The sequence below is a fragment of the Lichenostomus cassidix genome, chromosome 4, assembly GCF_008360975.1.
Source record: "Lichenostomus cassidix isolate B80296 chromosome 4, HeHo_3.0, whole genome shotgun sequence".
Lineage (NCBI taxonomy): Eukaryota > Metazoa > Chordata > Aves > Passeriformes > Meliphagidae > Lichenostomus > Lichenostomus cassidix.
This window is the reverse complement of record NC_139484.1, coordinates 60611877-60625028: the sequence shown is the minus strand read 5'-3', so window position 1 is coordinate 60625028 and position 13152 is coordinate 60611877. Positions and strand designations below refer to the sequence as shown.

The 13152-nt window shown below is 43.9% G+C and overlaps 1 protein-coding gene and 1 long non-coding RNA gene across 2 annotated transcripts; one reads left to right on the top strand and one right to left on the bottom strand.

The window, feature by feature from the left end:
* The first annotated feature begins 455 nt into the window (after positions 1-455).
* On the top strand, positions 456-4423 carry LOC146438644 (inositol 1,4,5-trisphosphate receptor-interacting protein-like 1). The gene is made up of 3 exons (XM_085059508.1): positions 456-2139; positions 2314-2431; positions 2825-4423. The coding sequence occupies exon 3, from the start codon at positions 2828-2830 to the stop codon at positions 3818-3820; it is 993 nt and encodes a 330-aa protein (XP_084915634.1). The 5' UTR covers positions 456-2139; positions 2314-2431; positions 2825-2827; the 3' UTR covers positions 3821-4423.
* A 3910-nt stretch (positions 4424-8333) lies between these two features.
* Positions 8334-12587, bottom strand: LOC146438643 (uncharacterized). Its single transcript, XR_014852103.1, has 3 exons — positions 12397-12587; positions 9157-9321; positions 8334-8420 (listed from the first exon to the last, which is right to left on the bottom strand). It is a non-coding gene; the product is annotated as an uncharacterized LOC146438643 (long non-coding RNA).
* Between the last annotated feature and the right edge of the window lie 565 nt (positions 12588-13152).

Genomic DNA, 13152 nt, shown 5'->3' with positions numbered 1-13152 from the left:
CATTCTGTGATTCTGTTGTTCTATGAACAGATTGCATCTGTACTACAACGATCTAAATGAAATTTCTGATTTACTAATTAGTTCTATATTACTGCATTTACTCACAAGAAGTAAAACCATGGTGCAGAGGTATTGAGGCCATTTCCTCACTCTCAGAAATACCACATGCTCACAAAAGTGCTGTTCTGTGGAATTCAGGTGATGCATATAGATGGGCATGCCGTACTCAGTGCCTGTCAGGCATTTTACCTAATGTATGTGTCATTTAAACCACTCTTTGAATCCTGGATGCCTAAAAGTGGTGTTGTTTGGGCTTGGAAGAAGAAGGGTTGTGCTTTTAAGCACAGACATAGATCTATGTGTTATGAATTAAGTTTGTCTTATATTTGCAGTTTGTCAAAATGCAGGTGATAGAGATAGGGAAGAGTATTATTTTTCCTAGAAGTCTAACGTTTGGAAAGTTTTATGGAGGATTTCTATAAATTTTCCACTAGCTGATAATGCCACATGCAGGAAGGTTGGATATTTATCTTGCTAATATAATCTGGAGCTTAATATCATTTGCAAGGATGTGTGAAGCCAACAAGGCAACCTGATTTAAAGGAAAGAAATTGCATATTACAACCCACACCTAATTGTGAAAATTACTGGCTTGCTTTAAACTTCACTGCCTCTTATAATCAAGATGACCAATGATTCACAGTATTTCCTGTAATTTTGCATATGCTGTCCTTTGCAATTCAGCAGAGACAACAATTTTATTCACAGAATTCTTGCCTAATAGACCCAGTTTTCCATTTTCCTGAATAAACCAGTTCTGGATGTTAGGAAATATTTTTTCACCAAAAGGGTGGTCAAGCAGAACAGGGTGCTCTGGGCAGTGGTGGAGTCTCCATCCCTGGAGGGATTTAAAGGACATGCAGATGTGCCACTTAGGGACATGGTTTAGTGGTGGCCTTGGCAATGCTGGGTTAATGGCTGGACTTGATCTCAAGGGTCTTTTCTAATCTAAATTTTTGTAGGATTCTGTGTTACCTCCACTTGGGACCTCAGCTCCCCACCACCTGGACAAGAGAGATTTAACTCAAGCCATGCATCCATCCACTTGCTGACATCCCCTCCCTCTCATTGCCTGGAGAAGCCTCAGGACAGGAGGCCCAAGGGATTAACAGTTCTGCACATGGAGAATGACAGAAACATGGCAGCCTTGGCACATGTGCAGCAAGGTTAAGGAAAGGTTTTGGCATGTGTATAAACTTGCATTGGGAACTGGAATTCTTCAGGGACATGATAACATTCCAGAAATCCTCCATAGAACTGCCTTCAGTATTTTCAGAGTTTAATAAATCCAAATTAGAATTCTGCATGATCCCAGCAGGGTCTACAGAATCCATTGAAATAACTGACCTAAGCATTGAAAAGGTCAAAATTTTAGAGATATGGTCTAGAGATAGAGATTATATGTGATGTTTCTTTAGGCAGGGCAGCCATCAGCTCAAGGCCCACAGCTCTGTGCATTGGGCTAGGATCATGGACTGTGTGTTTCCTTGGTGCCCAGGGTCAGTCAGTGCATCCCAGGGTCAGTCAGTCAGTGCATCCCAGGACCAGCCCTGGGGCTGGGGACAGAGGGGCTCAGGGCTCCCAGGGGTGTCAGGTGCCCAGAGAGGCTCTGGGGATGTGCCAGGTGCCCAGGGTTTTATGGGACGCTGTTGCATGGCAGGGATGGGGACCTGGGAGACTCTGCTAAGGGGTCTTTTCCCATTTCATGAGGCACAGACTTGCAAGGGATGACCATCAGGGTGGCTTGGGCTGCCCACTTTGTCAAGAGACCCCTTGAGATCTCCCTCCTGCTGGGTGGCTTTGTACTGGAAATGGTGATGCTCAGATCCCCCTGAGCAGGGGGTGGGGATGGATCTGGGGTTTGCCAGCCGGTGATGTGGCTCTGGTGGCTGTGACATCACAGAGGATGGGACACAATGGCATCTGTCCCCAAGGACAACACCAGGCAGTCCCCTGCAGCTGGCCTTGGGCTATTGGTGTGTGCACATGCACGGGGAAGGCTGGGCTGGATGGGACTGCACAGATTCCCAGGGGGTTTCTAGCCCTGAGTGAGGCCTGAGCCCTTCGGAGAAGGACAAGGTTCTGCCCCTGGGGCTGAGGACAGTGGGACTTGGGGCTCTCTGTGGTGCCTTTGGGATCTGTTCCTGCTTTGCCAAGAGACCCCCTGGGATCCCCTGCAGTGGGTTTGGACTTGGGGCAGTGATGCCCAGAACCCACTGAGCAGGGGGAGGGCTGAAGTCTAGGGTTTGCCAGGCAGGTGATGCAGCTCTGGTGGCTGTGACATTACAGAGAACAAGTCACAGTGGGAGCCATCCCCAGGGACACCACCAGGCATTTGGACACCACCACTGCAGCTGGACTTGGGCAATTGGTGAGTGCAGAGGGGAGGCTGGGATGGATGGGGAGCAGGAGAGATGGCCAGAGGGTTTCTAACCCAGAATGATGCTGAGCCCCTCAGGGCAGAGCACAGTGCCACTCTGGGCTGGGGGGCAGAAGGGCTCAGTGCTCTCAATGGTGCCACAGAGGCTTTGGGGTTGTGCCAGATGCCCCCGGCTCCATGGAATGCTCCAGCATGGCAGGGATGAGGCCTCAGGAGACTCTGCTTGGTGTCTCTTACCCTTTCACGGGCACAGCCCAGCCAGGGGATCACCATGAGGGTGGCTAGGGCAGGATGGGCCCTGTGCTGTCTCCAGCCAGGGACTGCAGTCCCTTCAAGCCTGTTCACCCAGAGCTGCTGAATAAACCTTTCTCCCATTTCCTGCAGGCCATGGCTTTGGCAATCACAGTCCTTGTGGCTGTTGTGGCCTTCCTGTTGAAGCAGATGCAAAATCCAGAGACTGATATGACCCTGGTCCAGCAGATGCAGCAGCAAGAGGCCTTACTGCAGCAGGAGATTATACGACTGCAGCAGGAGATTGAGTGGATCAGGTCCCTGAAGGAAAACCCAATCCTCTCTGGGTTGCAGCTCTTTCTCTTTTGGGCTGCTGCAGCAATCATACTCGTGGAGATCTGCTGGCTGGCCTGGCAAATGAAGTTTGCCCGTTGCAGCTGCTGTGTGCAGGACAGCCCTGGCAGAGAGGAGGAGGATGACAGCGAGGAGGAAAAGTTCAGGGGACCATGCCACAATGTCAAGTTGTTTTCTGTGCCCAACATAGTGCACATGCAGGAACTCTCTGAGATGTGCAGGGATGTGAAGAAGATGGTGCATGACATCCTCCACGTCTGCCGAGAGCTTTCCAAGGACACTTTCATGCCGCAGGTGCACCCAGCGACCGGGAAGAACAACATCCATGAATCCTGGAGTATCTTTGAGGACAGAATTTTGTACCAGCTGCTTGTATTCCTGCAGCCACCCCCCAGGCACTCTTTCAGACCAGAGTTTTTTGGTGGGACACCTCTGCCAGAGAGGTGCTCCAACATCCGTGTGGTGCTGGAGTGCACATGCTCGAGGAAAACTGAGGATATTCCGTGTTTTGTCCACCCCTCTGAGAACAATCAGGCAGCCCAGAACTCACCCCTGCTACAGACCCTCTGCACAGGCTCCTACTTAGATGTAGAGGAAATTGCCTGCTGGGTGCAGAACTCGGTGCAGACAGCCTGGGAGCATCTGCCTCAGTGGCAGCACTGGCAGCTCACGCTGCTGCCCAGCTCCCACTCCTGCCGGGTGCTGCTCAGCGGCCCCTCCGAGGTGCAGCTCTGTGCTGTGCTGGTGTTTGCCGTGGAGCAGGGCTTCCCTGGCACCTTCCTGATCCTGCAGTAGAGAGTGGCCAGCCTTCCCAGGTGCTGATTTGGGCTGGGGCTGCATGGGGACTTGGGAGTAGACACAGATGGACAGCTGACCTCAACTGCTCAAAGGGACCGGCTGGACAATAGAACATTGAGCTCCTAAGCCTGTGCTGGCTGGGCCTGATCCCTTGCTTGCTGTGTGATCACACTTAAGATGATCTGTTCCATAACCCTGCTGAACACCAAGGTCAGGCTGACAGGCCTGGAGTTCCCTGGATCCTCCATCCCACCCTTCTTGTGGATGAGCCTCACACTGGCAGCTCCAGTAATCTGGGAACTTCCCCCTTGGCCAGGGCTGGTGATGAATGGTGGAGAGAGGCTTGGTGAGCTCTTCTGCTTCCATCTGGATTTCAGGGGCTCTGTTCTGCTCCCCATCCCTGTCTACTAGCTTAGGGGGGCAGAGTTGCCCTGAGGATGATTGGTCTTACTGTAGAGGACTGAAGCAAAGAAGATGTTAAGTACCTCAGCCTTTTCCTCATCTTTGGTGACTGTGTTCCCTCTCAGGTCCAGTAAAGAATGGAGGATTTCCTTGGTTCTCCTTTTGTCATTAATGTATTTATAAAACCACTTTTTATTATCCTTGACAAAAGTGGCCAAATTAAATTCTGAGCTTTTGCCTCTCTAATTTTCTTTCTACATGCCCTAACAAGATCCATAAACCCTTCCTGAGCTGCCTGCCCCTTTTTCCAGAGGAGATTCCCCTGCTGGGCTCACCAGCTGTGCCAGGAGGTGAAGTTCTCTTCACACACTTCAGGACCCTCCCAGACTGCCCCTGCTGTGCTGAGTTTCCAGCAGACATCCAGCAGGTCCTTTCCTCTTCCTTCTTTCCCCCTCTTTATGTACTGATCCTGATGACATTTTCTGGAACGTCCCTTTGGGGGCACCTTTGGGGTACCCTAACCCCTGGGGTCAGCTGTCCCATCTGTGTCTACTCCCAACCACCCAAACACCCCGTTTTGGTTCCAGCCCCAGCCAGAAATTAAGCACCACACAACCACTCGCTCAACACCCTTCTCTTCCCCCTCATCCTGGTGGAATGGGGAGGAGAATCAGAAGGAAAATTTGTAGGTTTAGAGAAGTTTAAAAATTAATCATTTAGAGAAGCTTAGTAACTGAAAACAAAGTAAAATACTGAAATAGTGGTCAATAAAAATACTAATGATAATACAACTGAAAGGGAAAAAAAATCCCAAATGTGATGCACAATACAAGTGCTCACTACCTACTAACCAGTAATGCCAGAGCCTCCTTTCTGAACCCAGACCAGACCCTGTTCCAGGTAACTCCCCCAGTTTATATACTGGGCATGCCATTCTCTGGTGTGGAATGGGGGTGACACTGTGGCCAGTTCAGGTCACCTGTCCTGGCTATGCTCCCCTGCTATTTTTCTCTGCATGAGACTCAAAAGAAACAAAAGTCCTTGACTTAGGATAAATAGGACTTAGCAAAACCAAAATCATCAGTAACCACAGCCCTGTACCAGTTACTGAAAATAAATTAAGTCTATCCCAGCCAAAACCAGGACATCCCCCAGTCCCCTCACTGGCATGGCAGAACAAGAAGCAGAAAAGACCTCGGTGCTGTGCAAGAAGAAAAACATCCCTGTATTATCAACACCCTTTTCAGCACAAATCCCAAACACAGCCCCACTCTGGTCACTGAAGGAAATTAGCTCCAGCCAAAACCAGCACACCGAGAAACAGGTTTTGAATTATTTTCTATGGCACAGAGGGAACAAAATTCAGGCACCAAAGACTGCTAGCTCATTCTCATAATAGTACAAAAGGTCATTTTTCCAAATGGTTAAGCTGTACCCTCAGGCTTTCAGGATTATGTGCTGTGTCATTATTAAGAAAAATCTCATCGCATTAAGAAGCAGCCATTTCTTTTAAGAAGACAGAGGCACTGGGGGTTTTTTGAAACAGAAAACAAAACCAAGAAAGCTTTATCACAAAAGCAGCGTGAGCTGCATGTGAAAATAAAGTTTGTAGTTAAAATTGACATTTCTCTGGCTCCTTTTTTCCACCAGCAGCCATCTCACTGAGGTCTGACAGGTGTTTGCAGGGTTGCTGAGCCCCTGGGTTAATTCTGTGCGTGAGGAACAGTGAGACTAAATTATTTCTGTAAGTGGAGTTCTGAAAAATTAATTGAAAAGGTGAACTACTCTCCCCAAATAAAAATATATGAAAGCAGACCTCAGCCATCCTTCAGTATGGGGAAGTGGACAGAGAATGCACTAAGTCTCAGCTTAATATTAGCTGGAATATCAGAGACTTCAAACTTCACTCAAGGCAAAGTCAAAAGGGAGGACCTATGCCAGCAGCCACTAATTCTGCACTGAGATTTGTGAATAAACAGTACATTTCAGGGCATGGAAGCTACTTTACTCAGTAGGGCTACATCTAGACAGTCATAAATAAACAAGCTCTTATGGTTTAACATTGTAATTCAGCAGATTTGTTCAAGCTCAGCAGCTGTGGGATATAGATTATGAGATTTCCTGGTCAGCCACTTGAATTCTCTTTCCACAACTGTTTTTCTAAGTCCACAGACAAGGGGCTGGCAGATTTTACTGTATGTTTGCAATGTGATGGCATGCCCAGAATATTAGTGCCACTCTTCATCCGAGAAGAATGAAGTTATCACTTGTGGTGATCTGTTTATAACCTCATGGGGGCAAAGCCACACTAGAGCAGAGCTAGTGTGAAGTGTGACCCCTGAAAACATGCACAGTGCAGATAATCTCTCCTCTGCAGGTTGCTCCCAATGAGCTGCAGAGCTGGGTTTACAGCCTCAGTGTCGAGCAGAGGGAGTTTCATCTCCTGTGCAGTCCTGGCTGTGCTCACAGCACTGCAGGCAAAGCAGAGCCATCCACAGCAGATGTCTCCAGTCCCCCTGGTCTGTGGCAGCAACATTCCCAGAGCTCTTTTAGGTGCTGTGTCCTGAGGGCTACATGAAACATCCCTGCTCTGTCAATCTGAGTGGATTTTTATTCTATTAGAAAAGATTTTGTGTTTGCAGAGGACCTTTCAGCTGTAAATCACAAACTGTACTCAGGTCACATCCTCTGTCCCTGAGCTGTGATGTCTCTGCATACTGTGAATGTTGTTATCTCCAGGCTGAAAATTCACAGTCACCTGCATGTGTCTGTGTGAGCTGCTTCTTTCTGTCTAAAATCAGCAAAAATAGAAACTTCTCCTAATCCTATCTCTGTGCAACCACAAAAAAACCCCTGAGATTTGTCTGTAAGCTCTATTTCACACCTGGCCAGAACAATTCAGAGCAGCTCAGATTCCCCAAAGTAAGATTTTTCTGTCATCCCATTCTGCCCCCTCAGGACAGTCAGGGTCTGCCACTGACCTCTTCAGGTGTAAGCTAAACTTCAGTCTTTGGGCTCAAGGCAGAGCTGGACATCTCATCTCCACATCCCACAGCATCACTAATACATTGTCTTACCTCTTGCACAAAGTCTTCCCTTATTCTAGGAAACTTGGCTCATACAGGTTTATATTTTCACTTTGTGCTTCCCCAAAGGCTGGTTTACTCTGGGGTAGAGTTAGACTCCTACATATGCTCAGTATGGGGCTACATATCTACATGTATCCAGCATACAGTTTTATATTTGAGTGAACTTTTTCTACACAAATTGTGATAAAATGCTCATGAAAATGAGGCAATAGCTTAGAAACGCCTCATTCTCTATATTCTGGCTGCTCAAAACCCCCACAATCAACATGAACCAGTTGATAACCAGGTAAATATTTAATTCACTTTTCATAACCGAAACAGTGCAAAGCAGCCAGTGCCTTTTGAAACCCTCAGCACAGGGACAGGAAATTGGAGAGGTCCAGTTGCTATAAATCAAACATCCCCTCCAGAAGGCAGGCAACAACATTGCCTCCAGGCAGGACACTCCTGCTCTGCTCCAGCCTTTTTACCTAGCCTGAGGCAAGGCACTTCATTTGCCTTGCTCCATTTCCCATGTGCAAAACACTGTAAACATGGGCTGGCTTGGGAGAGAATGAGTCCTAAGCAAGCCACAGGTGTGTAAATTAGGAGGGGACTTGGTGTCCTGCTCTGAGCCCTTTGTCCTGGCCTAACCTATAATTTCTGCAAAAAGTGGATTAAGCCTTTAATTTCCAATGTGATGGTCATTTGTTTTACTGGAAAAAACATCTGATACCTTTTAAACAATCTTTAACACTCAGCTAAAATACCACCTTCTTACCTGACTGCTAAATAACTGACTTGGTTAATGTTTTGTTTGGTCCTTTTCAGTGCAAAAGAAAATTCAATTGTTTAAAATTTGCTTGAGCATCCTTCAAGAGCATGAAAATACCAGGTATTGCCAGATAACTGAGTAGGAATGGCTTCCTAAAACAGTTAATGTTTCATACATGCTTTACACCCATTTAGAGTCTCATTCTCACTTTTTGTATTCTTTAAAAAAAAAAAAAGCCAGCAAATACTTTCTATTTATTTTAAGTGCACTGGTGATGTGAAGTAATCAGTAGTCACCAAAGTCATAATTATAAAAGTAGCCATTTAGCAATGGTTGTTTTCCAGTGTATTTACTGTAAAGAAATATATTTCATCTATAAAGAGCAATTAACTTGTGCAATCACTATCTACAGAAAGCCATTGATTCTTCTCAGTACTACATTGCTATTAGATTCCAGCTGAATGTGATAACTAACCCAGGACTGACACATAACAGAGGAACAAAATGTGCTTATTTCAGAGGAATCTGAACCACTTTCAGTTTCCAAACGATTAGCGAGAGGATGCTCACTGTAAGGAATTGACACTCTTAGCTGTGCATTTTATTGGATTTCTTTTTCATACTAAGTCTCCTTGTAGTGTTTGGATTTCCCTTTTCCAGTGAAAGTAATTTAAGTTCAGATATGGCTTGGTGTGTTTGCTGTTCACAAACATATCAATCCACAAAATCTTATTTATCGTAGCTAAAAAAATCTGGCAAAAGAAATCTGTAATGAAAAACAGTGTTAAACTTTATGGCTGTGAAATCCTCTCAGGCCAAAAAATATAAGGGTCAATGGGTGTCATTAATTTTATGTTCATCTGCTGCCTCTTATTGGTTGATATTAGTAGGCAGAGCTAGCAGCCATTGACCAGAAATGAGCAGAATGAGTAGGAAATATAAATCTTATTTACTATATAATCTTATTATATATATATATGTGTGTGTGTGTGAGCTATTACCTCTCCTTCCCTCTTTTAAAGATATACATACATATACCCTTTATACAGATATACAATATGCACATAGAAGAGCGACAGTTTTCTCACCTGTAAATCTCCAATCTGTTTCTTCAGCAAATTCTATGCCAAAAATCATGTTCACTATTTCTTTGAAACTTTTGCTCCTTCACCCAAAACCTGGCTCCTGCAGGTGTCACAAAAAGGTCTGTGCAGCACTCAGTCACAACTTGGCCATCAGAACTGCTGGAATTGCTAATGGTGAGAGAACAAGGACTATTCCTAATCATTCAAACCTTTTCAAATCATACAAAATATTCTAAGAATTGAAATATTTCTTCATTTCTGGGACAGGTTCAGGCACATCTTTTGAAAAGAGGTAGGAGGAATAGAAAGAGAGGATAAGAGAAAACTCACCAGGCTTCATGGGGTGTTCTGCTACAACAGGGCATGTAGGGTTCTGAATCCTAAACATTTCTTAGGGCAATAAAAATACAAGAGAGGAGTTTGCTGAAATCTGGATCAACAAAAGAGGTAAATTATTAGTTCAAGCTGATGCAAGTTGCACAAACAATCTCATCATTTCTTGGTGGTCTAGCAAGGAAAAACCAATGCATTATGCCACTGCTACCTTCCTGATTGCCAGGTTACCACATCCCACTCAGAGGTCACAGCTTGCACTCCTTAAGATTAAATTGCCTGGAATGTGAGTTAGAGTCTTTAAAAGTCATTAGTTTCTAAGCATATGCATTTTCTTGGTTCCTCCTCATTTGCTGCCCATTATTATGCAATTGATTGTCGAAAAGCCTAATCAGTTGGTTTTCAACAATTTGCAATGGCCAATCAATCATGTCTGTGGAAAGACAGCAATTCTGTCTGAATCTTAGTACGGTTTGGATTTTAATAGCTTTCACACAGCAGAAGGGATGACATTTTGGGCTGAAAAAGATACAGCACAGCCAGTGCTCCTCCCTTAGGTTGGTGTTTAATTATGCCATGTACTCATATATGAAACAATGAAAAGTGTGGGTCAGTGTCCTGCTGCCCCGTGAGATGTCACATTTTTGACTCACAGTAAGATTAGATAAGATTCTACTATGATACTGCAGTTATCAGATATATAAATGAACAAATATATATATATATATATTCCTATGTATTTCACATATATATGCATATATACATTGGGAGTTGGATGGGGCTGGATAGGCCAATACCTTGCCACAGACACCAAATAAAAAAGATAATTAAGTTCTACTAATTATTGCTAACTGCCAGTGGATGAGAGGCTTGTGGGAGTTGCAGATTCATTCTTTAAAGATTTCACCCTTAGCCACACCTACAAACCTGATCCAAATACTGTTTGCAGTGCCAAGAAAGAAATCCTACTGCTCTTGTAAAGAAATCAAAAACAAGCAGCCATCATTCCAGATCAAAATATATATATGTTTCTCCTAAGCTGAGTTTGTGATGAAACACAGACTTTACTTCTGAGGCCTGAGGGATAAGGGCTGTTGTTTCTGGTGTTGTAGGCTTGTACATTCTTGTTAACACAGCCATGGCTGCAAATATTTTTCTCCATCTCCTGGAGAAAAGATGAGAAAAAATATGGCTCTGTTTTCTAAAAGATAAATCTGTAGCCTGTGTGCTCTGGAGGGGAAATCTTGCTCTGCCTGTTCATTAATCTACCAGGTGTCATCACAACTGTGTGGAGTCCCAGCTAGAGTTTATTGGCTCTGCTCTGTTTGTCAGCGTGGTGAGAATTGTACGTGGAATTTTCCAGCTAACATATTCAGGAAGACAAGTCCTCCTAAAACCCTTTGTACAGTGAACAGAATCTAAATCATATTCTCCCTTAAAAAGCACAACTTGACTCATTGCAACATTCAAGTAGGATTTTTGGAGGCTCCATTCATGGTTGTGTGGAAGATAAATAGTTTCTTTGATGCACAGGAGATGACTGGTTTCAGTAGGTTTATTTAATGATAGTTAAAGGATGGAGCATAAAAATTTGACCAAGAATAACAATCTGAGTTTCTAGTGTGGAACAAAACAAGTGTCATTTGGTCTGCCTTGAAACTTGGGTATTGAAACATTGGAATGGTTTATCCACACAGAAACAGACAGGAGTGTGTTCTGTTGAGATTGCTTGAACTTTTTGGACATAGGATATCACTTGTAATTTATTGTCTGCCTTCCTTAGGAATGGATATTGCAGGAGAAAAAGAAAACCCATAGAACAGTTGGTGAGAACAACTGCACAATGAAGTTTAATACTTTGACTTGTAGGACTTTAAAGCAGGCTTATCATTTTCTAAAGTTTTACTTGTTCAGGATAAAGTATCCTCTTTCAGACATCTGCTTCACAGTTCATGTGATTTTTAAAGTTTCAATTAATACAGCTGAACCTTCTCTAATAACAGGATGGAGAGAAATGAAATATTTGTTTTCCTTTTTTAAAAAAAATGTGTTTACAGTCCAATCACCTAAAAATACCAAAAAGTAAAAGTGAAGCTAAGACAGAAAACAGCGAGAAAGGTAACCCTGAGTGTTACAATGGCATGTACAGTGATTAAAAATATAAAAAGGAAAATTGGAATAAGAATAAATATACCTTGAAGAAGGTATAAGTAGAGAAATATATTATCATAACCAGGAAAAAGTACAAACACAGAGAGCTTTATGGAATTATGCACTGGGAGAAACTCCAGCATTCTTTTTCTTGGCCTTTCTTTCTTTGTCAGTCAATGTCAATAAATCCCACCATCAAGCTATATTATGATTCTTTTTCTAGTCATTGGCCATGTGATGGAAAACCACCTCCTACAGCTGTCTGTCACTGAGGCAGTTGAAGTGACAGATGTTTGCTTCTAAAGATCTGAGGCCTCCAATCTGTCCAATGACCCAAATTGGAACCAATCTGATGCCATGTGATGCAATAACACACACCAGAAACCCTTCAGATGTTTAATTATGAAAAACTCTTCCACAAGATATTCCCTAAGGCTGTAAATCCAGACACTTGAAGTTCACTGAATGTCAAAACTGACAGCTGCCTTTGTAACCTGCTGGAGTGCTCACATTATGGAAGTCTCCCAACAAAAATTCCATTTTTCTCACAAGATACTTGCTTCTATTAACTCAAAAGCTGTAAGGGAATCATTGCATGGATTGCTCACAGACAGTGAAGTTAAATGTTAACAGACTTTGAGGGCCTGGAGCAAATCCAGAGATGGGAATGGAGCTGGGGAAGGGTCTGGAGCACCAGGAGCAGCTGAGGGACCTGGATGGGCTCAGCCTGGAGAAAAGGAGGCTCAGGGGGAAACTTACAATTTTCTACAATTCCTTGAAAGGAGGGTGGAGCCAGGTGGGGAGCAGTCTCTTCTCCCAGAAAGCAATAGGACAAGAGGAAATAGCCTCAGGTTGTGCCAGGGGAGGTTCAGTTTGGATTTTAGGAAAAGTTTGTTCTCAGAAAGGGTTGTAAAGCTCTGGAAGGGCAATGGTGGAGTTACCATCTCCAGAGGTACTTAAAAGATGTGTAGATGTGGTCCTTGGAAACATGGTTTAGTGGTGGACTCAATGATCATAAAGGTCTGTTCCAACATAACCATTCCATGATTCTAATGCTTTTTTTTTAAACTCATCATTGACTGTTTGGACTTACTTCCTGAACAGCAATAAAAACACTATACATATTTCCCAACAGTCGTAATGACCTTTAAAACTTTCAATCTTATTAAGATTGTTTCACGTTATTTGTACTCTTCGTTTTCTTCTTTCTTCCTCTGCTGTCTCTTAAGTATCTCACAGATCATCCAGTATGGATAAGGAGCAATAATTGCAATTGATTGAGTTACTGTGGCCTAATGAGCAACTCTAAGACAAGTGAAGCCTTTTCTAGTTTATGGAATAAATTAAAAAGAAAAACAACCCCCCAAAAGGTATTATCATAGTGGCTTGTGAAGACAGTGTAAGTAAATATGCAGCTTGTGGTTGAGATGTACTTGGTTTATGCAGTGGTTGCTCAGTTGGTCGTGAGTCCTGTCTCATTTGAAAGGAGAATTCTGTTACTGTAAAACATCTGTC

Bases quoted from the DNA above. Each gene is read 5' to 3' on its own strand.
- LOC146438644 (XM_085059508.1), top strand. From the start codon at position 2,828: ATGGCTTTGGCAATCACAGTCCTTGTGGCTGTTGTGGCCTTCCTGTTG.